The sequence below is a fragment of the Carya illinoinensis genome, chromosome 5 (assembly GCF_018687715.1).
Source record: "Carya illinoinensis cultivar Pawnee chromosome 5, C.illinoinensisPawnee_v1, whole genome shotgun sequence".
Taxonomy (NCBI): Eukaryota; Viridiplantae; Streptophyta; class Magnoliopsida; order Fagales; family Juglandaceae; genus Carya; species Carya illinoinensis.
Genome location: NC_056756.1, coordinates 37,052,411 through 37,080,205, shown reverse-complemented (window position 1 = coordinate 37,080,205; position 27,795 = coordinate 37,052,411). Strand labels below are relative to the sequence as shown.

The window sequence follows — 27,795 nt, the reverse complement described above, 5'->3', positions numbered from 1 at the left end:
TTCGATTCCCAACACTGTGTTGGAGGGATTTGGAATCTAGACCACATATGCCCCCCCGTCCGCAGTTCCAGAAGTGCTCGACAATATTACTCACTGGTCGCTTGTTTTACCAACTTTTCCATCCAGATCTAGACGGTGGAAATCTGAAGCAAGTCCCCGAGTTGTAACCTAGTAATCCGTCCGTCCGACCGTCTCAGGTAGATAATTTAGAGACGAGGGACCGGGTGCCAACTGCCAAGCGCAAACCCACCGAAGAGTGGTCCCCTGACCCCTCCTCAATTGTGCAAAAAAAGTACACGTACAGACTACTCCGTTTTAATCTACAGTTAATGTCAATGGAACCTTTGCGGCCCTCCGGGTCCTCCCCCAGACTATAGTTAATGTCAGCATTAATGATTTTTGTGGAGGGCTAAGAGCTTGATATTTTTCCAGCTTGAGAGGTTCTCTCTCAATTTTGGAGGGGTTGTCGAAATGAGAAATGGAGGACCCTTCTAGTCGGTACCGGAAGTGCAGGAGAAGAGGGAATCCGAATTGAGCGTGTAGTGAGCAGGCCCGTGGGTGGTAAAAAGCACCCATCTCTATGCTGTTCTGAGGAACTAGTGGAATTGGATGGAGAAGGTTTCTGGTGAAAATGGCGGTGAAGGGGAAGTGGGTTCCGAGCTAAGTAAGAGAAAACGGCAGAGGGTTGAAAACAGTCTGGGAAATGAAGGTGATGGAGTTCAAGGGTGGTTTGGTGGGGGGAATGCCACAGGTCTTAGTGTCGGGGAAGAAATTGCGCGGCTGTTTGGTGAGGTCAATGATGTAAATGGCGGTCTGGGTCTTGATGATGGAAGTTTGCAGCTTTGGGCTGGTGGAGATGGTCAAGAAATTAGTGAAGCTGCGTGTGGAAATGGCAATCAAATTCTTGGCGGTGTACGCGAAGGAACTCAAGGTGGGTATGGTGAAGTCATCGGTGGAAATGATGGTCTAGGTCTTGATGGTGAAGCAATTCAGCTTTGGGGCAGTCAAGATGCTTGTACAAATGGCGGTGGGATTCCTGGTGACCGAGGAATTCAGTTGAACGGGCTTGCTGAAACTACATGTGAAACTGATGGCCTTATTCTTGGTGGTGGCGAAGAAGTTCACGAGGCGTATGGAGACGTTATGAGCGGAAATGGTGGCCTTCATAACGGTAAAGCTGTTCAGCGTTGGAGCTGTGGAACTGCACGTGGAGAAGACTGTAGCGGGGCTCTTGATAGTCAAGGACTTCAGTTGGGTGGTTCTATCGAGAATGCATATGACAAAGATGGTCTGGATTTTAGTAGTAAAGGATTTCAAGGCTTCTTTAGTAAAATCAGCGGGGAAAATCTTGTTGATGAAAGAATTCAAGCCCTTTTTGGTGAAGCGAGCTTTGGAAACAGTGGCTTGAGTTTTGGTGATGGCATCCAGTTTTGGGGCGGGGAAGCTGCTTGTTCAAATCTTGATGGTAAAGGACTCCAGGGTCGATTTGGTGATAATGCATGTGGGAATGGAGGTGGGATCCTTGGAGGTGAAGCAATTCAAAGTGGGTATGGTAAAATTGGAGGTGGAAATGATGACATACAAGAGGTGGCTGGGTCAAAAAGAAAGCGTGGCCGGCCAAAGGGATCAAAGAACAAGAAGAAAATTTTTTATGCTGACGATAAAGAGGGCATTGAAAGGTTTGGTGGAGCTGCCCGTGAAAATGGAGTTAGAGATGAGGTTGTTAGGTCGGAAAGCAAGCGGGGTAGGCCAAAGGGTTCAAAGAATAGAAAGAAAAGTCTTGAAATAGACAAAAATGAGGGAACGCCCGGTGACATTGTTGGTGGAAATCACAATGAGCGGGGGATTGTCGGTCTGACAGCTCTGGACAACGAGAGGCTAATTCATGAAAAAGATACAGTTCTGGCTGTTGAAGAAGCCTTTGTTCCCAGTGAACCTGGACATGGGATCGTCAGGCCAAAGAAAAAGCGTGGTCGACCAAAGGGTTCAAAAAATAAGAAAACAAATCTGAGAATGCCTGGTGAAATAGAAACAAATGATGGCAGTGATGGAATTTTTCCGCCTACTGATTTAGTGAATGAGAGGCTGACTCCTGTATTCGAGGAAGAGAGGAAGCTTCCTGTTGAAGCCACTCCTGGTAGTGAAGGCCAGAAGGAGATTCCCAGGCCAAAGGATAAGCGTGGTCGACCAAAGGGTTCGAAGAATAAGAAAAACATAGCAGGTCATGAAAATGTAGAAATAGCTGGAAAAATTGTGGTTGTTAATGATATTTGTGATAAATCAGTTTGGCCAACAGAATTGGGGAATGAGATGCAACCTTTTGGGGGTAAGGAAGATAGGGGATTTCCTTCGGAATCCACTAATGATAATAAATATGGAAATGAGATTTTCAGGAAAAAGGATAAGCGTGGTAGACCTAAGGGCTCCAAGAATAAGAAGAAAATTCTTGCGGGTAAGGAAAATCAGGGAATACCCTGCACAATCGTAGGCAGTAATGATGGTTTCTGTCTTGAAACTTCATTGAGGTCTGAGGCTGAGAGGCCTACTGTTGCAAATGAAGAAGATCGGAAAAGGCCTAGAGGGAGGCCTAGGAAGTTCAACAACCGACAGAGAGACTCTGGGGGCATTAGTAAGGGAAGATCAGCTGAGAATGGATTGGAAAGTTCGGGATTATCAGTGAGTTCCTTTGCATTTATCTCTACTCTTGCTGGTAATTTTGGATTATGATTTCACTTGTTAATAGCTAATAATTAAGAGGAAAGAAAGTTAGTGCCATTACCATCATATTGGTCTGTTATTCTAGTATGTCACTGCAAAACTAATGTGAGCTTCCATGCTATGATTTTTCTGATAACTTGGCAGCCTTATAACTTTTGCCTAGATTTGAATAAGTTAATATCCTCACCTCAAATGTGTAGTTGTTGGCCATCCTACTCTGCAGTGCTGGTGCCGACTGGCATTTATGCACATAACCAGCTTGGAAATTGTGGCTTTTCTCTTAAAGGGCATCTCCATCTGGAAACTGAAGGGCATAATTATGACAACCCAGGAAAAGTACTAGCCACATCTGCACTATAACCTTAAAAAGATTAGTCTGTTTAAAACTTTAGTAGAATCACCTAATTTGTATAATTTGTATAACTTAGCAGCCATGACTACCTCTGTACCCTATCCACTCTATATGGGTTTTTTGTATATCAAATGTGGAACTAGGGTCTTACAAACTCCCTCTCTTAAATTCTTGATGTCCTCGTCAGAGTCAAATGTCTTGTAATGCTTTAGTAGCACATGATTGTCCTTACTAGGTGGCTAAGCTACCATATGTTAAAGATACAGCAAAAGCGTTGGCCAGTCATGGGTGCTAAGTTCCCACATTGGCTACTTGCTAGGCGGTAACTAATTACTAGCCACACCTAATAACTAGTCAATGTGGGAACTTAGCACCCGAGACTACCTTTATAACTTATCCACTATATGTGAGATTTTTCTATTCCAAATGTGGGACCTAGAGTGTTACAATATACAGTCATAACCTAAATTCCTATGGGCAAGGGAAGTCCACTTTCTTCCAATTTCCCTTCTCTTCTATGGGGCTGCAATTTAGCAATTCCCGACGTTTCCCTTATATGCAAAGTTTAGTCGCTTCAAAACAATGATATGGTAGGTACTTTCTATAAAATGACTAAAGTCGGCAAAGGGCAAGGGTCAGTTAGAAGTGACCCGTCAAATAAATAGATATATGAAATGGAAGATGTCTAGTGATCATTTATGTCATGGCAATGTTAATGCCAGAGATGTTTGGTTGCTTTCATGGTCTTCCAACATAGCACCCTGATTATGCTAGTTCTACTGTTCTAAGCCCAAATGTGAATCAAACTGGTTGCAAAGTTAACAATGAGTGTTGAAAGTTGAGATCCAGATTTTTACATCATTAATGTGCCAATGATCCAACGCTCTTACATATAACTTGTCCCCCCTACCCACCCCCTTTTCTTCACTCACGTAGTGCAGCTTTAACAGAGGTCACAAAAGACTGCTGTATATATTGTGTACCATCCTAATCGTATTATGTATTGTTGTTGAAAAGTTATGGTTATAGTGTCAAAATAGTTTAGCATTCAAGTTTTATATTGCAGCATACTTTTCTAACTAGGCTTTTGTTTTAGGACGATACTAGCAATAAAAGTCAAAGGAGCTTAAGGTGCCACCAGTGTGGGAGAAATGGTAGAAGAGACATTGTTTGTTCCAATTGCAAAAAGAAAAGCTATTGCTACAAGTGCCTTGCAAAGTGGTAATAATTACTCACAAGCTCTTTTAGAATCCCTAGCCTTTTGAGTTCAGCAGCTCTATTGAAACCGCTAAAGAAGTTTCAGCTTATGTTTAGCAATAGAGCTTGTGGTTCATTTTGTTTTGTAAAGAGGTTGATTCTATTAACCTGGGACATTTTTTAATGAACCTCGCTTCTATTTGTTTGCTGATAGGAAATGGTTCTCATCCAATTGTTCTAATGGTACTGAAAAATAACTGTGCAGGTACCCAGAGAAAACAAGAGAGGATGTAGAAATTGCATGCCCATTTTGTTGTGGTATTTGCAATTGCAGAGTATGCCTCAAGGACGATTTAAATGTGCTGGTTTGTACCTATTGTTCTTTATTGTTATTTCCATTACATTTGCTGTGGTTCTTCATGATATTTTTTATATGCCAAATAAGTATTTAGTTTTGTCAGGAGGGACAAGAACAAGAAGATATGGATACCAGTGAGAAATTGCAAAAGTTGCTTTACTTGCTATGTAAAACTCTGCCTCTCCTTAGGCATATTCAACAGGAACAAAACTTTGAATTAGATGCCGAGGCCGGCATATGTGGTATTGCATTTTGATAAAATAATCAATCTATAAGTTTGGTAGTTTGGTTTCTTTACTTGAGAGATGATTCAGAATTCCCAGATAATGTGATTCACTTTCTTGTCCGTAGGTATCAAAATTAAGGAGGAGGACATTTCAAGAGCTGTACTTGATGATGATGATAGAGTCTATTGGTACCATCTCGTACTCTCTGATGGTTGGAACTGAAAAATCTGTTATTTATGAATTGAACTTCTGGTATATTTATTTGCATATTGTTTTGACTTTGGTTATTTTATGTTTAGAAAGAATTCGAAATCCCTGCAAAAATGATAGTTTTGTTTTTATGTTCCACTCTTCCTTAATGGGGTTGGACATGGGCCGAGTCCCACTGTTTCAGAAGTTTGATTGGAAATGTTTTAGAATCAAACTTGGTACTAAAGGGAATCACTTTTTGCATACCTTAGATAAAATTAATGATACATAAATTTTGGTATCAAGAGAGAAGCTGACTACTTATAATTTTACTTGTTAACAACAACATATACCTTTTTCCTCCATACACATAACCTTTTGTACGTTTCTTTTGCGTTTGATGGTAGCTATGGGTGCTTGACGGTGTGATTCTGGTTGTTCTGGAAGGCAAATGTCGTCTAGGAGAGGTGTTGTTATTGAAAGCAAGTTATTTGAGGTTGTTAGAGATGGGGGTTCATTGTTGTTCATTGAGAAGGGTTGGAAAGTTGTCAAGGACATGAGAGTGGGGCTGGGTACAGTCTGATGGTTCACTAGAGCTTTGTAGGAGTGTGTGAAGGCTGGGGAAAAGGCATTTTACACTACTTACTGGGATGGAGATAGGTGCTTCATCGCACAATGATGTACTAACTCCCGTGGTGCTTATATGGCTTTGGTGGAGTATGGTGGGGGAGGTCGTTGGAACTCTTCATTTTTATACTAGAGGATGGGTGGATTTGGGTTGGAGGAAGCTGGCTGAGGCATTGAAGGACTCTGTGAAAGAAGGAGGTTCTGTCCATATACCTCCACCAGTGACGACGGGAGCCTCCTCAGGCGTTAGGACATACAGGGAGGCTTTGGAGAAATTGAGGGTCTTGGAACTACGGTAGGGACGTGGTTGCACCAGAAGAGGAAATGTAGCTGCAGGTATTGGGTGATCTGAAGAAGCAGCTTGAGGAGATGTCTGTTAAAGTCAATTCCCTTATACGGTGCTTTGAGGGCAAAAATGTTGGGCTTCAGTGTGCAGTGAATTCGGGCTTCAGCATGCAACAGGGTCAGGGCCAGTGCCAGTGGAAAGGGCCTAAGGGGAAGGAGAAGGCCCATGGGGAAGTCTGGCGTTGTGAAGCCAAGCCCCATCTAAAGGCAACGTAACCAGACTGAGGCTGGCCCATCGGGGTGTGGGCAGGTCTTGACGAAGACCCATGAGCCTCCAGCCCTGACAACGACCTAGGTAGCTTCGATGACGAGTGTAGACCTGTCACCGATGGTGCTGTCGTAGGCATTAGTTCTCGTAGAGCTGGAAAACGGGGCTGCAACCTTTACAGATAGAGCTGATGGCTGACAACGGTGCTTCTCCAATGGCGGTGGTGGAAGTGCTTGACGAGGGGGCCTCAGGAATTTCAGAGGTCGCCGTTCTATCTCAGCGTGATGTGGGGGAGGTTTCTGTAACCTTGTTGGCAGAGCTTGAGGAGATGGCTCAGATCTTGCCATTGGCTGAGTTTGAGGAGGAGGAGCGGGTGGAATCACAAGTGGATTTTTTTGTTGAAGCTCGTGTGAAGGAGAAGGGGGAGGTAGAGAGAGAAGGATCCCTAATCATTTGTGAGTCCCCTAGAGTTACAACAGAAGGAAAGGGGCTTTCAAGGGATGATCCTACTCCATTAAGGATTATTCCTCCTTTTACTTCATCTGATTGGATTCTAAAAAAAGTGGAGGAGTTTCAGAGTTGGATGGGGATATATTGTGAAGGTTATGAAGAACAGTTCAAGGCACTTCTAATAGCCATAGAGGTAGGACATGAACATGGAGGAACAGGGACAGAGAAAGAGTGAGTTAAAGAGGCTAACTTGGTCTCTTAATTATGATGGAAAGGAGGGGAGTGCGAGTCGTGGACGCAACAAAGGGAGGGCTGGAATAGTTGATAAATGAAGGCTAAAATTCTTATTTGGAACGTTGGGGGGCTGAATGAGATTAGCAAACACCTTTTTTTAAGATTGTTGCTTAGACAATGGAAGGCGGGCATCATTTGTTTGCAGGAAACTAAATTGAAACTTATCACAAGAATAACTATTCGGAATATATGGGGCTGCCATTATGTAGGTTGGGCATACTTACCTTCGGATGGGGCGTTGGGTGGAATATTGGTTATGTGGGATAAAAAGGTGGAGGAGAACATTGATGAGTTTGTGGGAGAATATTCAATGGGATGCTTGTTTAAAAATTCTGACTTTGTGTGGGCCTTTGCTGGGGTGTATGATCCTAACCTAGAGTGTAAGCGGTGGTTACTTTGGGATGAGCTTGCCGGTTTATGTTCGTGGTGGGAGGTTCGATGGTATATTGGTGGTGATTTTAATGTGACAAGATTTCCAAGCGAAAGATCGGGAGAGGGATGGCAAAATCATGCCACGAGGGAGTTCTCGGATTTCATTTTCGAGTTGGAACCCATGAACATACCTCTCACGGGAGGTGACTATACTTGGTCTAACAATCACACCTAGTTAGGAATGAATAGAATTCTTATATCTTCTTCATGGGAGATGCAATTTCCATATTCATGTCAGAAAAGACTCCCTCGGTTGTGCTCGGACCATTTTCCTATTATGTTAGATTTGTGGGAGAATTCTGGGTGGTAGAAGGCCCTTCAAGTTTAAGAACATGTGGTTAAAATTTGAGGTGTTTGTGGATTTGGTTAGGCAATGGTGGAGTTCTTATCAGTTACAGGGCACTCCGAGCAAGGTGTTGGTGGGAAAATTGAAAGATTTGAAGATGGATTTGAAGATATGGAATGAACAGGTATTTGGTAATGTAGCATCACAGAAGAAGTCCCTTTTTTCAAGAACTACAAAGTTTGGAGGGTGTGGAAGATGAGGATGATCTCAAAGGGCAAGTAGTCTCAGAGTTTAAAAGGTTGATCCTAATGGAGGAGATCTCATGGAGGCAAAAGTCAAGGGCTTTGTGGCTTAGGGAGGGGGGTAAATGTACAAAGTTTTTTCACCGTGTTGCAAATTCTCATAGGAGGTTTAGTACAATTGAGTCCATGAACATAGATGGCGGTTCAGTTTCAGATCGAGTAGAAATTAAAGATTATGTAGCTGGACATTTTGAACAATTGTTGGAAGAACCGTATGCATGAAGGCCTACAGTTGATGGTTTAGCTTTTAAGGCCATTGATCAAACTAGTATGGCTTGGTCGGAGAGACCATTTGAAGAAGTAGAGGTACGCCAAGTCATTAGAAAAATGAACAATGACAAAGCTCCAGGGCGGGATGGTTTTTTACTATGGCATTTTTCCAGACTTGTTGAGAGGTGGTGAGAGAAGATGTAATGCTGGTTTTCCAGGAATTTTTTACTTTTGGTAAACTTGAGAAGATTTTAAACGTTACCTTCATTGCACTTGTCCCTAAAAAGGTGGGTGCAAGAGAGGTGCAAGATTTCAGGCCTATTAGTCTTGTGGGCAGCGTGTACAAGATACTCTCAAAGGTCTTGGCCAATAGGATGAGCACAGTCTTGGATAAGATTATTTCAAAGTCTCAAAATGCCTTTGTACGAGGTAGGCAAATATTGGATTCGGTTCTTGTAGCCAATGAATGTTTGGACAGCCGGCTCAAGTTGAGAGATCTGGGTATTTTATGCAAATTGGATATGGAGAAGGCCTATGATCATGTCAATTGGAATTTTTTGCTCTATTTGCTAGGTTGTGGTTTTGGGGAAAGATGGAGGGGATGGATGAGGCATTGTGTGTCAATGGCTCATTTCTCGGTCTTGGTAAATGGTGAGCATGTGGGTTTCTTTAATAGCTCGCAGGGGTTACGACAAGGAGATCTATTATCCCCCCTCCTATTTGTTATTGTGATGGAGGCTTTAAATAGGATGGTGTCGGCTACTGTAGTGGGTGGCTTTTTTTCAGGATTTCAGTGGGGAATCTTTATGGCCCCACTATTATTTCCCATATCCTATTTGCAGACGATACGTTGCTGTTTTGTGATGATAATGCAAGGCATATTCAATCTTTGAAGGCCATTCTACTTTGTTTTGAAGCAGTTTCTGGTTTAAAGATAAATCTCGTGAAGATGGAGATGGTGTCTATGGGGGATGTAAGAAATATTCGGGGGCTAGCCAACATCTTGGGGTGTGGGGTCTCTTCGTTGCCAATGAAGTATCTTAGACTCCCATTAGGTGCATCTTTTAAAATTAAGACAATTTGGGCAAAGGTAGTAGAAAAATTAGAGCGTAGGCTGGCCGTGTGGAAAAGGTTGTATTTATCTAAAGGGGGGTGGATCACCCTTATTAAGAGTACTTTATCTAACCTCCTCACTTATTTATTGTCTCTATTTCCCCTCCTAGCTAGCATTGCTTCAAAAATTGAAAAACTTCAACGTGACTTTTTGTGGAGTGGTCTAGGTGATGAGTTTAAATTTTATTTAGTTGGGTGGGATAAGGTGTGTACACCATTGAGAGAGGGTGGTTTGGGGGTTCACAATGTGAGAGTATTTAATAAGGCCCTACTAGGGAAATAGTTGTGGCGTTATAATTATGAGAGGGAAGCCTTATGGAAAGGGGTGATTGATGCGAAGTATGGGAGTGCAAGGGGGGTTGGTGCTCTAATGAAGGAAGGGGGGGCATATGGTGTGGGGTTATGGAAGCATATAAGGAAAGGTTAGGGGTATTTTCTAGTAACACTGGGCTGTGTATGGGGAATGGCCAGAGGATCAGTTTTTGGCATGATATGTGGGTGGGAGACATGGCTCTTAAGGCTACTTACCCCACTATCTTCAGCATTGCAAGGGAGAAAGAAGCGATGGTGGCTGACTTGCAGGGTTCTAAACATGATTCCCAAGTGTGGAACATCAATCTCACTAGGGAGGCTCATGATTGGGAAGTGTGTATGCCGGTGAAATTTTTTAACCTGCTCCATAATATTTCTCCTTCTGTTACAACTGAAGACAAGTTGGTTTGGAGACCTTCTAGGAAAGGGAAATTCTCAGTAGGTTCTTTCCGTGGAAGAGCATATGGAGGAGTAAAGCACCTCCCAAGGCTGTGTTCTTTGTTTGGACAGCAGCCCTTGGGAAGATCCTAACCATTGATAACTTAAGAAGGCAAGGTCTTATAATTGTGAATTGGTGCTGTATGTGCAAAAACGGTGGGGAAACGGTGGACCATTTACTCCTACATTGTGTGTTTGACTGGGATACATGGAATCATCTTTTTAGCAGAATGGGGCTAGCATGGACAATGCCAGGAAGGGTAGTTGAATTAATTGCAAGTTGGAGAGGGATATCAAGGACAGCATAGATTGCAGCAATATGGAAGATGGCCCCCATTTGTATTCTTTGGTGTATATGGAGTGAAAGAAATTATAGACATTTTGAGGATCACGAACAATCTGTAGAAGAGTTTAGGAGTTCTTATGGAAGACTTTATTTATGTGGGCCATTGCTTTAGATTTTAATAGTCTCAGCTTCTATGATTTCCTTGTGACGGTTTCTAGTTCTTAAAGCGGTGTATTCACATGTATACTTCCGATATACCTGGCTTACACCTTTCTTTATATCAATAAAATTTCTTATTACTTATTAAAAAAAAAAGTTTACTTGTTCATGTTATTTGGGATTTTGTTATTCGTATAATTACTTTCATCATTCCCATGCTGTATGGGCATGAGTTCACCCCTTGTTTGCATGCCCTGCCAGTGGTTTCAGCCCCTTACTTTTATTTATCCTTTCTAATGTACTAAGATTAATGTTATTTCATCAAATTCGTGTAACTCTGCAGAAATACATATTATACAAGCAGTTTTTAATGCTAACAAACCACATCAGTTATTGAGAATTGTTGCTTACTGGTCCCGATTTTATTATTATGAAAAATTTGGGTATTATCCCCATGAACTTTATCCTAATTGAGATCTGCTCCCTATGCAATTTTTTTGAGGAATAACCCCTCATGCTATGACAAACTTGAAATTGACCCATCAGTGTCGTTTTTTTTTTTTTTTTTTTTGGAGTAAAATGAATTTTTTTTTCAAATGAGCAAATAGGCATATAGCCCAGCAAACAGGAAGTATGATACATCAAAGAACACCTAGTTACAAGTTAGGAGCTAGAAAGTGATACAAAAAAGTCATGAAAGCTTGCTCCATTAAACACACTGACAGAAGTCCAAAGAAATAAAGTATGGAAAAAGAAACTTCTAAGCTTATCCCAAGAATGTTCCCTATCTGTACCATGGCTAACCCATCCTCTATTTTTTACAACAGGAACAGAGGATTTTGATGAACCCAGTTCCCTGAGAGTGTCAGTGAAACAGCTCCATCCCTTCCCATCCATGCCCTCTGGGATATGATGAAACCTCTCCTACCACCATCCCCATACTCTGCTATCACCAAATAACGCCCATAGTAGTTTGCACATCCCTGTGTCAGAAAAGCTCAGTTTCCAGCACACAAAGTCTCATAGAACTCACTACCTTCTGAAGCAGCACATGCAGCAACAGTTTGCACCAACCAACCCACCGTCACCTTACCAGTGATACTAAGCCCATCAGTCATCGAGAACCCTTTCTTCATGTTCTCAATTTATTACTAAGGAAAATTTGGCCAGTAACCCCTTGTACTTTGCCCCATTGAGATTTTCTCCCTGCACAATTTTTTTGAGAAATAATCTCCATGTGCTATGACAACCTTGAAATTTTCCCGTTACTAATTATGTCCTGTTTACTTGAGTGAAAACCTACAAAACTGCCACATGAAAAATTCATTTATTCACTTGAAAATATACAAAACTGCCAAATGAGAAATAAAACATTTTATTTTAAAAATTAAACTCAAAACAGAAATATAAAAATAAGTAAAAAAACAAAAAGACGGCCACCAAGGCAGCCCAAGGGACGGTTGGCCAACTTGTAGCTGTTGAATCCATTTGGTTCGGCGACTATGGGATGGCCCAAGATTGGCCATCCCATGGTGGCTGAATTTGGCCATGCCACAATGGCCACTAGACTTGGGCCACCATGGGGTGGTAAATTCTAACCCCCATGGTGAACCGGCAGAGCGAGGAGGTCTCTTGTCCATGCCTCTTCTTTTTTTTCTTTTTTAACTATTATTTTAACTCTTTATTTTTCTCTTTCTGATTTAACTTTTTTAAATAAAAATATTTTTTAATTATCAAAGAAATAAAAATATTTTTTAATTTAAGCGTATTTTTAAATATAAAAAATGAATTTCCCACGTGGTAATTTGTAAGGTTGCCACATGTTTTTGGTTAAGGCGGACGGAATTATCAATGGTAGGGGCAAATTTCAAGTTTGTCATAGCACAGGTCATTTCTCAAAAACAAATAGTATAGGGGGCGAATGTCAATTGAGGGAAAGCACGTGTGTGCCTTCTGTATTCCTGAGTCACAATGGTCAGTGTGACTTTCAGTACTAGCTCTGAATATGCATTAAAAATACACTGGAACTTCTGCTTTAGTGTTTTCTGTTCATGACGTCCTAAATTTGTAATTGTGTTCAACTTGTTTAACAGTGACAATTGCCATACGTCCATTGTCAATTTCCACAGAAGCTGCTCCAATCCTGATTGTTCGTATGATCTCTGTCTCACATGTTGCCAAGAACTAAGAAAAGGATTTCAGCATGGAGATGAAGAAGCAGAATCTTCCCATGGACAGTTTTTTGATGGACTATGTGGTCAAAACACAGAGTTGAATGGTCAGACTGAAAATGGGAAGAGATGTGGTGCGGAAAGCAATATGGCCCTTCCTGTGACTGAGGGGATAGCATACATGTCATGTAACTTTCCTGACTGGAAAGCAGAGGCTGGTGGTAGGATTCCTTGCCCTCCAAAGATGCGAGGAGGTTGTGGTAATGAGATGCTCGCACTGAGACGTATATTTGAAGCTAATTGGGTCTACAATTTGATCAAGAGTGCAGAGGACCTCCTTTTCAATTATCAGCCACCAAATATTGACTTTTCTCTAGCATGTTGTTTGTGCCATCCCACAGCAGACGATGGGCTGAGAGATTCTGAAGTAAGGCAAGCAGCAAATAGGGGGAGCAGTCATGATAACTTTCTCTATTGCCCAAATGCTGTTCACTTGGAGGACAACGAATTTGAACATTTTCAAATGCATTGGTCACGAGGTGAACCTGTCATAGTTAGAAATGTACTTGAAAAGACTTCTGGTCTTAGTTGGGAACCAATGGTCATGTGGCGGGCTTTTGTTGGGGCAAAAAGGAAATTGAAAGAGGAGGTAGCCAGCTTTAAAGCTATTGATTGCTTAGATTGGTGTGAGGTATGAATTCACTCTTTTGCTTTGAAATTGTAATTCACTCTTCTTCTCATTACTCGATTTTCTCTCCCCTTACCTTGGCCCTCTTGTATGACAATAATTAGTGTATCTCTCGAGTTGCTAGTGTGAATTTTTTTTAATTATTTTTGTAATGTGATAATCTCAAATCACATTTATATTCTCCATTGAATTCAGTTTTTTGTGGATGATAGCTTCTGCTTCACAATCCCCAGACCCTATTGCACAATTACTGCCACAATGTAAATGGAACATGTTTTTTCACCATTCAAAGTTTTATTGCACTTGTTCGATATCTTCTACAACTAAAATAGAACTGTTTTCAGTGACACTTTTGTCTATATGAAACAGCACAGAGCTGAGGCTTCAAGCCTGACAGTCCTGACCTAGCATACAACTAATGTTGAGGACAGGAATCTTTTTCCGAATGAGTGGCAACACTGATCCTTGACTGATACATTATCATACTATATTGCATGTGCATTCTCTCAAGTTGAGAGGCTAATGAGAACATCACAATGTCATATGATTGTTGTATGCACCTGTTCTAACCTCTTTAATTACTCCACTACATCGTAACACTCAGCGTTAAAAGCTTATTGTTTAAGTTGCATCTAGAGGGGTCAATTTAAAATTTCTTGAAAGTATTGTTGCAATTCACTTCAAAATTGATTGAAGAATCACTTGGGCATTGTTTACCTTTCCTTGAAAACTCACAACTATTTCTGTTTTTATGTTGTTGTGAATTAAAGTTGACAGGTTTTGTCCTCTGTAACGTTTTCTGAGCATTGCCATTTTGTGGTATCTTACTATCTTTTGATCTGTTGAACTTGGGGTATTTTAGATTTTTCCAATTTTGTCTTGATGTGCCTTAATTAAAGCTTACCAGTATGTACAAATTGTCAATTGCATGAAATTTTGCTCTTCCTGAATTTTGGAAAGGAAATGGACAGATCATGTAATTATTTCTTGTGAGATGAGGATTAGGAGCATTCAGCTTATAATGTGTAAGACAGTTTATTGTGCACGTTGCACATGAATTTATCAGCCAATGCATTGCCTGCTAATCTGGCATGCAGTTGGCTTACATGCTTTTCTTCCAGAAAAAAATATTTTCTTGCAATTTCAGTCTGTGAACTCTGTGCTCTTTATTGGGATGGCAGGTTGACATTAATATCTTCCAGTTCTTCAAGGGCTACCTACAGGGTCGCAATTATAGGAATGGGTGGCCAGCAATGTTGAAGCTGAAGGATTGGCCTGCATCAAATGCTTTTGAGGAGTGTCTGCCAAGGCATGGTGCCGAATTTGTTGCCATGCTTCCCTTCAGTGACTATACCAATCCTAGATCTGGGCTTCTGAATCTAGCTACAAAGCTTCCTGCTGTTTTGAAGCCAGACCTGGGACCCAAAACGTACATTGCTTATGGATCTTTGGAAGAACTTGGTAGAGGTGATTCAGTAACAAAGCTACACTGTGACATTTCTGATGCGGTATGAATAACTTTATATACTTTATGCTTATGTTATTTTCATAGATTGTTTCTCTCTCTTTTCTGGCATCTACGAAACCTTGTTATAATGCTGCTCTCTGACTGCTTCACCTTCACTATAGTTATCTGATTGAGTTGTGATTTACTTTAGTTCAGTGTGTTTCATCAATCAAACTGTTTTTCCTGAAGCGCAAACATGAATATATTGATTTTCATACTCTGTTTATATTTTTCTTATGCTTCACCACTCGTCTTTATACAAAACATAGCAGAAAACTAGATTTTCAACGACTTAGGATGGTGGTATAAGATTTTTCTTTCTGAAAGAAACCTGGATTTACACCTTAGGGTACTGGCACTTGAGAAAAAAAAAAAAAAGCATAGGTACTGGTGGGTTTGTTCTTTTTGGCTTTGTTACTTGTTTCTGTGTTTTGCTCTGTTCACCCAGTCAAGAATAAGTGTGTTGAGGAAAAGTTCATTTTGAGAAGTTAGTTGTGCTGTTTTGGTCTAGGGATAGCTTCACAGTGTTTTTTGATCTTGATAAAAGGTTCATGTTATGGAGTAGGTCTTACAGGGAAGTAGTAGATTGGTTTCTGATGCATATGATACTCAAGGTCCTTGTATGCATTTACGTTTCTCTCTCTCTCTCTCTCTCTCTCTCTCTCTCTCTCTCTCTCTCTCTCTCTCTCTCTCTCTCTCCTTTCTGGTTCAGGTATTGGAATAAATTATATGGTCTGCATTTTAGTACCTGATGTTTAACTTACCTTCGTCTGACCTCATTTGATGTGAAAATTAATTTTTGTCAATTCTCTCTGGGATTGCATTGCATTGAGGTGCCCCATACTGCCTATCTGTAAACAATTTGAATGCTATTTCCTGCTTATTTACATTATATTTTCTTTACTCATAAAGAAGAAACTTTATCTCGTCTAGTTTCTTAACCTGCAAGAGATTGGAATCATATTTTTCCTAGGATGTCTAATGCAATTTTTCCATAATGCTTCCGGTATCATGGGTTCTATTAAAAACCTTTCTGATTTTATGAATTCCTGACATGCTTACAGAGACTTTTCATAGATGTATTTTCATTTATGGTTCCCATTGATCACTTTTTAAAGCCATTTGCTGCTACTTCAACTCGTAATTTATTACTCCTGCTTAGGTTAATGTTCTGACACACACAACCGAAGTAAGGATTCCTCCAGGACAACAAAAAATCATAAAGAAGTTAAAGAAAAAACATGAAGCTGAATATTTGCGTAAGCTTTGTGGTGGGACCCATAAGTTTCCAGGAAAATCTAGAAGAAAAAGACCAAAAAGATCTTGCAAAGGTAAAAGCTTGGCTCATAAAAATTCTGATAAAACAGACGTTATTGAGAGTGGCTCTTTGTCAGTGGAAAGGCTGATTATTGAGGAAGGAACATCGGATGGACAACAAAATAAATCCTTGAGAAGTAATGGGGAGAGGATAAGTAATGTGGTTAAGAAAGAGGTTGAATTGATGAGATGCTCATCAACATGCAATGTCCTTGCTAAAGATACCTTTTTACCTGAAAGCATGGAACTCTTAGAAAGCACAAAAGACAATAAGGAAAATGAAAGAGCTTCTGGTGTGAAGGTAAAAGTTGATGAGTTTTGCTCTGTTGAAAATCAGCGTGACACATGCACAAGCTTGATTGAATTGAATTCATCCATTGTGCCTAATTCCATGAGTGAGGACTTAAGACCAGATGTGACTGAACTACCTATATTTAAAGGATTTTGCATTTGCCAATGCAGGGATATCAAGAACTTTTCACTTAATGAGATAAAAACTGGTACAAACCTTCCTGCTACTCTTGGATTATGTTGTGCGAGATGCAAACTCATCACTGAGAGGAATATCTTATCATTAGCTGAAGTGGAGTGTGGTACCAATGGTCCTTCTGATCAACTATATTCCCATAATGAAATGATTGAAACTGACAATCCAGAATATTACCTGCCTTCTAGTTTGACAGTGACTGGTAGGATGGCAGATGGAAATGATGTAGAGGAGGTGACATTTTTGGGAAACCGCACAGATGGCCTGAAGTTGGATCCAGTTCAGAGAGAAGTAGATCACAACTCTTTTGCAGAAAGTAGGGAAGTTAACATCCCTTCTTCTAAAGAACAGGGTTCAGGCCTCACTCTTCCTACTACTAAAGAATTTTGGCCTCCTTATGAAGCTGATGCTAAAGATTTAACGGTTGAAAAGGATTCATGTAATCTAAAATACATTCATCCTTCCAAAATAACAGCAGAATTAAAGTCTGTCCATGGAAAAAATTCTTCAGGTGCAACAGTTTCAGGCAATGTTAATGGTAACTTGGAGTCAACCAAACTGGAAGTAAATTCGACTGGAGATTTCCTTCAAAACAATGATATGTCAAAGACTCTATATGGTGGTGCTGTGTGGGATATTTTTCGTAGGCAGGATGTACCGAGATTAATTGAGTACTTACAGAAGCATCACAAAGAATTTTGCCACATCAATAATCTACCTGTGGATTCTGTGAGTAGTACCACCTAACTGCATTGACTGTATTATTTTGACTAGTTTACCTTAAGTTGTGAGCTTTGCTTGCACATGCTTCAGGTTATTCATCCTATTCATGACCAAACTCTTTATCTAAGTGAGAGGCATAAAAAGCAGCTGAAGGAAGAGTTTGGTAAGAAACTCTCATGTCAACTAATTTAAATTACAATACGAATGAGGTGCTTATTATTGTGTAATAATGAATTATATTCAGGTGTTGAACCATGGACATTTGAGCAACACCTTGGTGAGGCTGTGTTTATTCCTGCAGGATGTCCACATCAAGTGAGAAATAGACAGGTGCAGGTCTCTTTGAATGAATTTGATTTTTTAATTATAAGCTTGGCTTTTAGCAGTGCCAGGAAATCTTCTCTTCCTTTCTTCCTCTCCTGATTTGGTTTACCTTCCCCACCCCACCCCTACACACACACACACAAAAAAATGAATGTCATGTAGCTCGCTCGGTATGGTGGGCTCTTGGGGTTTAATGGGGCTGCCAGGTACCTACATTTTTTTACCATGTAGCTTGGTATGTTGGACTCGTTTAGTGGGGCTGAAAGGGACCTACATTTTTTCACTAGAAGAATGGGCAAAACTTTTACTTATTCAGTAACAAGAGAAGCATATTTTATTTCATCAATGTCACATCATAGTTTGATGTAGGACTGATTTAGGAACTTTGTTTGATTTCTTCTATTTGCAAGCTGGTGTGGAAGACGCACTGCTTACATGGTAAGCTTTGATTTGCAAGAGATTTGATTTTTAAACTTATCTTACAAATTATATCATGCCAAGTCAATTCATACCCTCCACACCAGCTTGCAAATAGAATTTTTCAATTTGTTTGTGCACAATGGGTTGAAGGTTAGGAGACTCTATGGATATAGCATTTGGAATTAAAAAAAAAAAAAAAAAAGGATCAGAGGCCTCAAAGATTTGAGTGGACTAGGATTTTTGACAAATGGAGATAAGGGCAGGAACACTGTTTATTGAAGCAAACATGTTGCTGGAACTTCTGTATAATGGCTGTGTTTTGGAATTTATGAGACTTATCAACCAATGTTTTGAATACCGTACCAAATGTTGTACCGGTCAAGGCACTAGAACGAAATATTTCGGTACTAGTACCATTTTGGGATAGTTGATATATGAATAAATTATATATATAAAAATATATATATTAATTATATTCTAAAATAATAATCTATATATGAATAAATTATACATAAATACATATATATATAAATTATAAATAGCCTGATCTGAATTGGGGGTCAAAAAATGAGCTTGTAGTTTGAAGAAATGAAAAAAAAGGGGCTGAAATACCGGCCAGTATTTAGACCGGTACGAAATAGGTACAATTTTTGCACCGGACTAGTGGCTGGTACGGCATATACTAGACGTACCAGCCGGTACAGTAAGAAATTAAAAACAGTGTTATCAACTAGTCAAACACCATTGTGCGTCATTTCTTGAATTGGCTTACTACACTAACTGCACATTTGAGTAGTTGAGTTTCTGACGCTAGAGAGAATAGAGATTATTATGCAGACTAGTTTCAATAGATAATTCACGGGGAAGACGAGATTCGATCAAAAACACAAACAAAACTCTGAAAATTATTGATTAATAGTAAAATTCGAAATTAAATTATGAAGTCGACAAGTTGGACTTAAATAGTTGCAAAATTCGAAATTATGGAAAAATCTAAATTATTGTATGAGAAATAAATACATAAACAAACAAGAATCCTACAAAAAATTTGGTAAAATCGAAATTATAATCACTTCCAAACTTGAAACCAAATATTTACTAATAAGGCAAGAATGAGTATAAATATATGATTTGGGGGAATTTAACTGGCATTATTCTGAAGTGATTTGGGGGACAATAACTTATACCCCATATTAATTTGGGTTTGCACAATTCTCACTGGGCTAGGTTGGAGAGAATTCGCTCTCGAATTCTAACCTTTTTTGCCTCGATCTTTTGAATGTTGAATTAAATCAATCTTTCTTTCCTTTTGTTGTATCGTCTCGATGATTATGAAAAAACTAAAGTTGATTTGATCAGCTCGAAATAAAATAATATTGAACATCTTGTACTCCAAAATTAAGTTTCTTTCCCACATCTCAAATCCAAAAAATATATTTTGCATAGGAGAATTTGAAAAAAAAAAATCCTCAACTCCAATAAAATCAACAAAGTTAATTGTCTCAAAAGTTGTTTCATGATCTTCAAACTTCACAACCATTTTCATTTTCCAAAATTTCTATGTTTTCTATAAATTTAGTTACTTCATCCACTAGATTATCTTCATCAGGATAGATATCGTAGACTGGTATAGAGTTCCACCCTATAAAAGAATGTCTATTCTCAAACTCTTCTTCCTCAAAGTAGTAAATCCACTCAATCTCATGCAACAAATCAACGAAACCTTCAGCTTGAAGAGTACTAGGAAATTCTAGTAAATCAACTTTGAAATCAAGGTTCCCATGACGTTCCTCCCTACCATGGTACTTCCAGAATAGAGCACAATTATGATATGGGTTCTCAAAACTAGAATCGGAATCCTGATCTTCCATCTCACAATCACCGATATCTTGCACTGCTAGATGCCAGTTTAACTCTATAGCCTGTCTTTGCAGGTCCTCAATCATCATATCCTGAACATTACGATCACAGTGCGAGACTTCCTCTTTTGGAAACTACCTACGACGACCACCAGCCATGGAAACTGATGAGATATAACCCCTGGAAATATGCTTAAGCTCTGATGCCTCTTGAAACTCACTCTATATCAATCATAGGCTATTTATCTGTCAAAAGACTCAATGAATCAGTTAGAACCAGTTGATACTGACTAAGATGCCCCAAAATCATCAGCACAGAATTGGGTTAGACAAAGGAATCGAATGTAGTTTGGGTCTTGAATGGGCCAGGTGAGTTGATCTTGTAACGCGTGACCTGAGTTTAAGTCGAGTCAGATGGTCAATTTGACTGGGATCCCAATCCGAGCTGGGCAAAGTAAGTGGGTCTTGACACAACAGCAAAATAGATATTGTCCTAACAATGAACTCATCTTAGCCCAATCATAAACTGAACTTCATCCCAACAACAACTGGATCTCAGCCTAGGGGTAGTACCCCAATAATGAAGAGAAATCTTAAACAAAAATACCAACAATCTGTAGATAAGGAGTAACATAACCAGTAACTAAGCAGGGTTCTTCCCTGTCAACTTTGATGATATTCTTTGCCACGAGAGGCCACCAATGATCACCTCGCTGAAACCCACAGAATATGAACACCTAGAAACTCATAAATCGATGACATACTCAAATCAAAAAATGCAACCAATACACAACCCTCGGAAACCGAGTGGTGTACAAAAATGGGCCAGCACTGACTGGAGAAGAGGAATACATGCTATGGTATGATAAGACGACTTGACAATACCATGATATTCATATTGAATGCTTGATGTGTGATAAAAGGACTTTAATAAGAGGGCATGAATATATGCTGCCCTCTATTTCATACTTGTAGAAGAGAAAGGTTACACAAGCCTTCTAGAAACACAGAACGGCAGCTGCTTGGGACACTTGACCAGGACAACTCACCTAAGCCTTCTAGAAACAACCTTCTAGGAGGGATACATATTAGGTATTCTGGCCATTATTTCTATGGGCTACTGCTATTGATTTCAATGGTGCTAGCTTCTATGAATTTCTTGTATCTATTTCTGGCGCCCAACTCTTCACAAGGTGTTATCTCTTGTATACCTCGTGTACTTGGCTTACACCTATTCATTAGATTCAATAAAATTTTATGTATAACAGAATACTATTAGAAATTCTTGAATAATCTTGACGAACATAATAAAGAAAATAATCCTAAAATAAAATTATGTATATGAATTCTATGAAATTGTATATGAGCCTGTAAACTAAGAAATGAACATAATTCATAAGGTAATGATCAATTTAGATAACGTTTTAGTCCTACTACATTGTAATATAGGCTTCAAAAGCAAAAGCATATATAGGTCTTGCTTTGACTAGTGGCGGATAATGGCCCCACGCATGGAAAACTCTTGAGCTGCCAAAAAAAAAAACTCTAAAAGACAGAAAATTGTTTCAATATGAAAATTCCCTCCTGTTTTATTAAAAATCATCTTGTTTGTTAGTTTAGAAGAAGACATGATGGATGAATTGATATCCTTCTTGATTGATTAATTGTGTGGAATATGATTTCAAATTGTAGTGGAAGTCATGGAGTCTTAGACAGTTTTTAAAGCTTTTTAGTTATTTTGTTCCTTTATTTCTATATTAAGGTGACCCATTTCTCGTGTTCTGTTGCCAGTCATGCATCAAAGTAGCCCTTGACTTTGTTTCCCCTGAGAACGTTCAAGAATGCATTCAGTTGACAGAGGAGTTTCGTCTGCTACCAAAAAGCCATAGATCTAAGGAAGATAAATTAGAGGTAAATGTTATTTCAATTATTTTTGTGCCAACTCATCAGTTGGTTTTGCATTGTTCATAATTTGATTGTATCAATACATTTTGAGCGTAGTGGTTAATGTCCCTATGCGATGTGTCAAAATGCCACTGACATGTATCCTACACATCACTTCTTGTTAGAACGTCATCTTTAAAGCCTTTTTTTTTTTTTTTTTTTTTGGGGGGGGGGGGGGGGGGGGGGGGCGGGGTTTGTGGACCTCAAAAGTGCTGCATCTGGTGTCTAGACTTTTAATGACACTCCAGTAATTTTCTTTGTTCATAGGTGAAGAAGATGGCACTATACACGGTTTGTGTTGCCGTAAGTGAAGCCAAATGTCTGATGTCAAAAGTTGTGTAAGTACTCTTTAACCTCATTACCTTCTGCCTTACATGTTACCTTTAGAGGGCCATGTACTATTGGTTGTTAATAAAATTGGTTTTTTAGTAAGCGTTGCAAGACATGACATCCGATTACAAGTTGACCAGCATTTATTGGACTATATGGATTTGGCCATTGATGCATTACAAATGGCATATACTAGTCAAAAGTCTGACTGATATGAGCCACTTCAAGGGTTCTTATTTACTAAAGCTAACATAGTATGCAATTCATCCCTGACTCGTGTTTCATCCCTCCAAGAAATATCGTGAAGTGGAAACTTAAATTTGTCTGGCTCTATAGAAAAGTTGATATATAGATCCTATCCTTGGCATTCACCCAATGTAAGAGAACAACCCGATGGGAAAAAGAAAGGTAGTATCGACTATTATCTACAAGACCCAACCTCAATTAAGTACTACTAAAGACAACTCTACTTGATGTGCTTACAGGAACAATTACTTTATTCTTTACATATCATCAGGTGTGCTTACAGGAATAGGTATGGAATTAAGTCCTCGCATTCATCCAGAACAACAATGGAATAACTGTGTCATGTTAATGTTGGGAATTTGGACCTCCCAAATTCACCCTCCCTAGGATTTAGCCTTTGTGGGAATAATAAGAAAAATAGAGAAATAATAACAACACAAGAAATTTACGTGAAAACTCCAAAACAGGATAAAAACCACCAGACCCAGGGAAGAAAATTCACTATATGAAAAATTGTTATAATCACTGAATTTTTCTCTCACCCCAAACACACCCACAAAGCTACTCCGCTAGTAAAATTTTAACTTTACACCTCTGCTCCTTTTACAAAAAGGCCAACAGAGGAATTTAACTAAATTCAAAAGTTACTAGAGAAGCTTTCAACTGGTGCATTTAAACTAAGAGGTTAAGCCTCTTATTTATAACACATGACCTATGCCATTTTCTTTAATCTCACCGATGTGGGAGTAAAACAAGGAGTATAAGTCAACAATCTCCACCTTGCAACTTTGACTGGTCCCATAGCTAAGCTTCACCTCAATGAAGATCTTCATAGCTTCCGCTATCATGCTTCACCATAAAAGCATACCCACTCAGAATAAACCAATTCCAAATATTTCACTTCGGCCAATGTCGAAAAACAACCTCACTGAAAATTATGATATAACTTTCACGTTTGGCTCTCCTGGAAGTTCATCAGCCATCGACATGAATTTCCACCACACCCTACATTAATGCCAAACCAATGCTTATGTGCAAACTTGTAGACCTGCTAACATTAACACATCCTCTATCATGACAACTTTGGGAATTAGCGGCATGCAATGAGAATGTACATGTATCTCTTTAAAGATCAAAATCTTCCATGGAGAGAGACACAACATTAGCATCATTAATAGTATCTTCATTTACTAACTTGGAGCTACTTGCCAAATCTGCTCTAGCTTTTGGACAATTTTTCTTGATGTGCCCAGATTGTCCACACTCCCAGCAGACTACTTTCTTCTTCATGGAATTCTTCATCTTCCCATTTCCAGCTGCTACCATTACTAAGTTCTCAAGTGAAACATTACTTCTACTACTTAGTCTTCTTTCTTCAGAAAAGATTTTACTGCTAACCTCTGAAAAAATTATTTTCTCCTTCCCATGTATGAAAATAGGCTTCATGTGCTCATAGGAAGGTGGAAGAAACCAAATGAGTCTCAAGGCTTGATCCTCATCATCAATTTTAACTCCAATAGCTTCTAGCTTAGCGGTAATGTCATTGAGAGCGTTTAAATGATCTGAAATAGTTGTACCTTCACTCATCCGCAGTGTATGAAACTGTTCCTTCAGGTACACACGATTTGAGACGCCCTTCGTCTGATACAACTCTTCAAATTTTTTTCAAAGTTGCTTTGTCGTAGATATTTCATGCACATTTGCAAGAACATTTTTGGCCAGGCACAGACGTATCGCACTTGCTGTTCTCAAATCCAGATCCTCCCAATCTTCATCGCTCATTTTAGATCTGCTCCTTTCACCAGTCACACTAGTACCAGTGCTGACTTCAGGTGTTGGTCTGCCCTTCAATACCTTGTGTAATCCTAATTGAATCAAGACATCCTTGACTTGTGGCCAGATTCTCCCATCAAATTTCTCCACCTCAAATCTGACAAGATTTGAAAGCATACTTCCTGACATTGCTTTGATGAATTTACTGTAGAAATGAATAATACCTCACTAAGTCAGTTTCCAGGAAAGATTGGAGGGTCACAATGGATACACTTAAAATTTCCAATCTCCTAGACAGAACCTCCTTAGACTGTACCTATTCACACTACCACACCAAATTTCCATCCCACAAAAAGAACCTAGTGGCTCTGATAACAATTGTTGGGAATTTGGACCTCCCAAATTCACTCCCTCTAGGATTTACTTTTTGCAGGAATAACAAGAAAAATAGAGAAATAATAACAACAAAAAAAATTTACGTGGAAACTCCAAAATATGAGAAAAACCACCAGACCTAAAGAAGAAAATTCACTATGTGAAAAATTGTTACAATTACACAATTTTTCTCATCATCCCAAACACACCCACAAAACTACCCCACTAGTAAAACTTTAACTTTACACCTATTTCCCTTTAACAAAAAGGCCAACAGAGGAATTTAACTAAAGTCAAAAGTTATTAGATAAGTTTTCAACTGGTGTACTTAAATTAAGAGGTTAAGCCTCTTATTTATAACACATGGTCTATGCCATTTTCTTTAATCTCACCAATGTGGGACTAAAACAAGGAGCATAAGTCAACAATTAACAATAAGATCAGGGTAGTCTAAAGTCGAGCCATTATGGTTCTTACAGGCAGATAAAAATGAATCCTAATCAACTATGGAGTACATTTCTTCTGATGAAACTACGTCTAGCTCGTGATTCAATTGAATACAAGTGACTACTCTCCTCTACCTGTATTGGAAAATGGATCTAAAAGACTTTGCACTGGATATATTAACTCTAGATTGTGGATGCGCAAGATTTTCTTCTTTTGTTTGGAAGTTTCAGAGGGGACAAAGTTTTCACACAATAACATGCACACGTGCTCCAGGTTGCTTTGATGTTTCAATTAGGGGTGTCAAATCGTGTTAACGGATCGTGTTTGTGTCATGTCAAAGTATGCATATTATACTATATAGATCAACCCTAACCCAACCCGTTAAACTTATCGTGTCAAAATCTCAAATCCTAACACAACCCATTAACATAACGGGTCATATCGTGTCAACCTGTTTTGACTCATTAGTGAATATTACGACAAAAGTTAACACGACACAATATGACCCGTTTCAAAATGTTTATGTAAATGGGTTGAATAAGTCCAAAATTAATTTATTTGACTTGATTAAATTTAGTATAATTTTATATAAATGTTAAAATCACAATATCCATAAAAATTATAAAACTAACTATAAGTCTAAAATAACAATTCAAACAATAAAAATATCGAAATTAAAATTCTAACAATTTTACTTTTAGGTATAAGGGTATAATTATAATTTTAACTTTCTTAACATGTCATAGCGGGTTATAACGGATCAAAGCGGATTGACCCGTTATCAACCTGTTAAGTAATAGTGTTTTAACGGGTCAACCCATTTTGATTCAAACCCATTAAGACTAAACCCTAACTCGCTATTATCGTGTCATATTCATGTTGGGTTAAAGAGTCGTGTAACATATTGTCACCTTTATCTTCAATATTACCTTAGAAAGATCATTGACTACGTCTTTTGAAAAAATAAACCAGAAATTCAAGTTTCTTAAAATCAAGAGGAAAACTTTGTTCTTGTGCATTAATATGTTAACTCTTAATAAGAATGTTATTATTATTATTATTATTATTATCATCATTATTTGTTATTCTTAGTAAGAGTTGAAAACCAAGACAGCAAGGAATTTTTGCTATAGTTCTTTTATGAACACGCTTCTAACTAAAGGACAAGGCTCCACCTGAAGGTTCTAAGAGGGACTTTAGTAGGAGAAACAAAAGAGTTCCAAAAAGTACATCGTTAAGTGAGCAATTGAATGATGTTTGTCTATTTAAGGATGTCAAGGTTAAAATATCTCAAGATTATTGTGATTGTATACTATACCGTTTTAGTGCCTTCTAATAGTTCTAGGTGACCTTGCAGTTCGTCAAATGGAGACAAGAAAGCTCAGGAGCAGGCATTTTAACAGTAAACAAAGGAAGTTGCATATCTCCGAGACATTCTGTTTTAGAATTCGTTAGTGGTCATAAATGGTGTTTTCCTAACCGAACTCATAAATGACTGCTTGTTTTTGTCTTAAAGGTTAGAGGGCCTGCATGAGTTTGCCCTCTACTGTACACAGGAAATATGTGTTATATAGACTTTGCATGTAAACTATACTATCTCCGCAGCACTCTAGGAAATATATCTACATTTTGTCAGTGATATTTAATGAATAACTAGTATGCATATGTATGTCATATAAGGCTGTCAATTTCTGAATACGGACATGGCATCAAGGACAGTGCAGCATGTGATGTGAATTCTTCCCAGTGAGAATCATGAGGGCCATGCCTCTATTTTATTACTTTTGATTCCCATCATCACTGAAGATTGAGATTGTCTTCGTGGCAGGCAACGTGTGCTAATTAAAAAAGATGTCAATCGGACCAACTGGAAAAAAAAAATCATCATCATTTGTGCCATTTGCAAATGTACTTAAACGCTACATCCACATAGCCATGATAATGTACATGTGTGTGTGTATATATATATATAAAGATTACAAATAAATAAATTTACAAACTGATATAAATTCAAATGATACATTAGATCTACTTTATCTTAAAAGCAATGAAGTGAGGACAATCATATGTTCATGCCTATGCTATGGTGGTGTTAATCAGTATTAGCCACTCAATCATTAGTACCATATGTGTTACCATTACCTTTCTCATTACTCCTGCTTTTAATATTTATATATATACTAAATCAAAGCAACGTGTAAAACACGTTTACCTAGTTGGATCAAACAGTTATTTTACAAAAATAATATGTTCTTTTACAAAACTTGTAAAAATAGTTGATAGCATATATATAGCTTAGAAGGCATTGTTTCAACTTTTATACAGGTAATATAATTAATAGAATATTACAAATGAACTTTAACAAACAAATTAACTACTATGATCAGTACTTTAATTTTTACCAGCACACGTGCAACAAGAATTTACTGGGAACTCATGAGAGAAAATATACAATTTCTAACATGTCTAGAGGACCATTCATAAACTATGAGTTACCCATCAGAGAAAACCCTACGGGCTGACATGGTCGCCCATCCCTACCCGAGCATAGTACGGTCTAAGGAAAACTGTACCAACGGGTTGGGCTAGTGCTTCCTTGTTGCCTCCAACATAATCGCTTCTTTTATGATACATTGTATTTTCGTATGTTTTAATTAAATAATTATTTTATTTATTAGTAA

General features: G+C 38.7%; 1 protein-coding gene across 2 annotated transcripts; it reads left to right on the top strand.

Moving 5' to 3' along the window:
* LOC122311567 lies at nucleotides 1-26,788 on the top strand. Of its 2 annotated transcripts, none has more exons than XM_043126159.1 (13): nucleotides 1-2,676; nucleotides 4,167-4,291; nucleotides 4,533-4,632; nucleotides 4,729-4,867; nucleotides 4,977-5,040; nucleotides 12,597-13,365; nucleotides 14,544-14,870; nucleotides 16,032-17,402; nucleotides 17,487-17,559; nucleotides 17,641-17,726; nucleotides 21,791-21,910; nucleotides 22,211-22,281; nucleotides 26,472-26,788. In XM_043126159.1, exons 1-13 carry the CDS (start codon nucleotides 610-612, stop codon nucleotides 26,512-26,514), a joined length of 5,355 nt encoding a protein of 1,784 aa, XP_042982093.1. In that variant the 5' UTR covers nucleotides 1-609; the 3' UTR covers nucleotides 26,515-26,788. The 2 variants fall into 2 exon arrangements, with proteins under 2 accessions (XP_042982093.1, XP_042982092.1); XM_043126158.1 differs by having other exon boundaries at nucleotides 4,720-4,867.
* The last annotated feature ends 1,007 nt before the right edge of the window (nucleotides 26,789-27,795 follow it).

Bases quoted from the DNA above. Each gene is read 5' to 3' on its own strand.
- LOC122311567 (XM_043126158.1), top strand. From the start codon at position 610: ATGGAGAAGGTTTCTGGTGAAAATGGCGGTGAAGGGGAAGTGGGTTCC. The intron at 5,041-12,596 runs GTACCATCTCGT...CTTGTTTAACAG, and splicing joins GATGATGATAGAGTCTATTG to TGACAATTGCCATACGTCCA. The intron at 22,282-26,471 runs GTAAGTACTCTT...GTGACCTTGCAG, and splicing joins TGTCTGATGTCAAAAGTTGT to TTCGTCAAATGGAGACAAGA.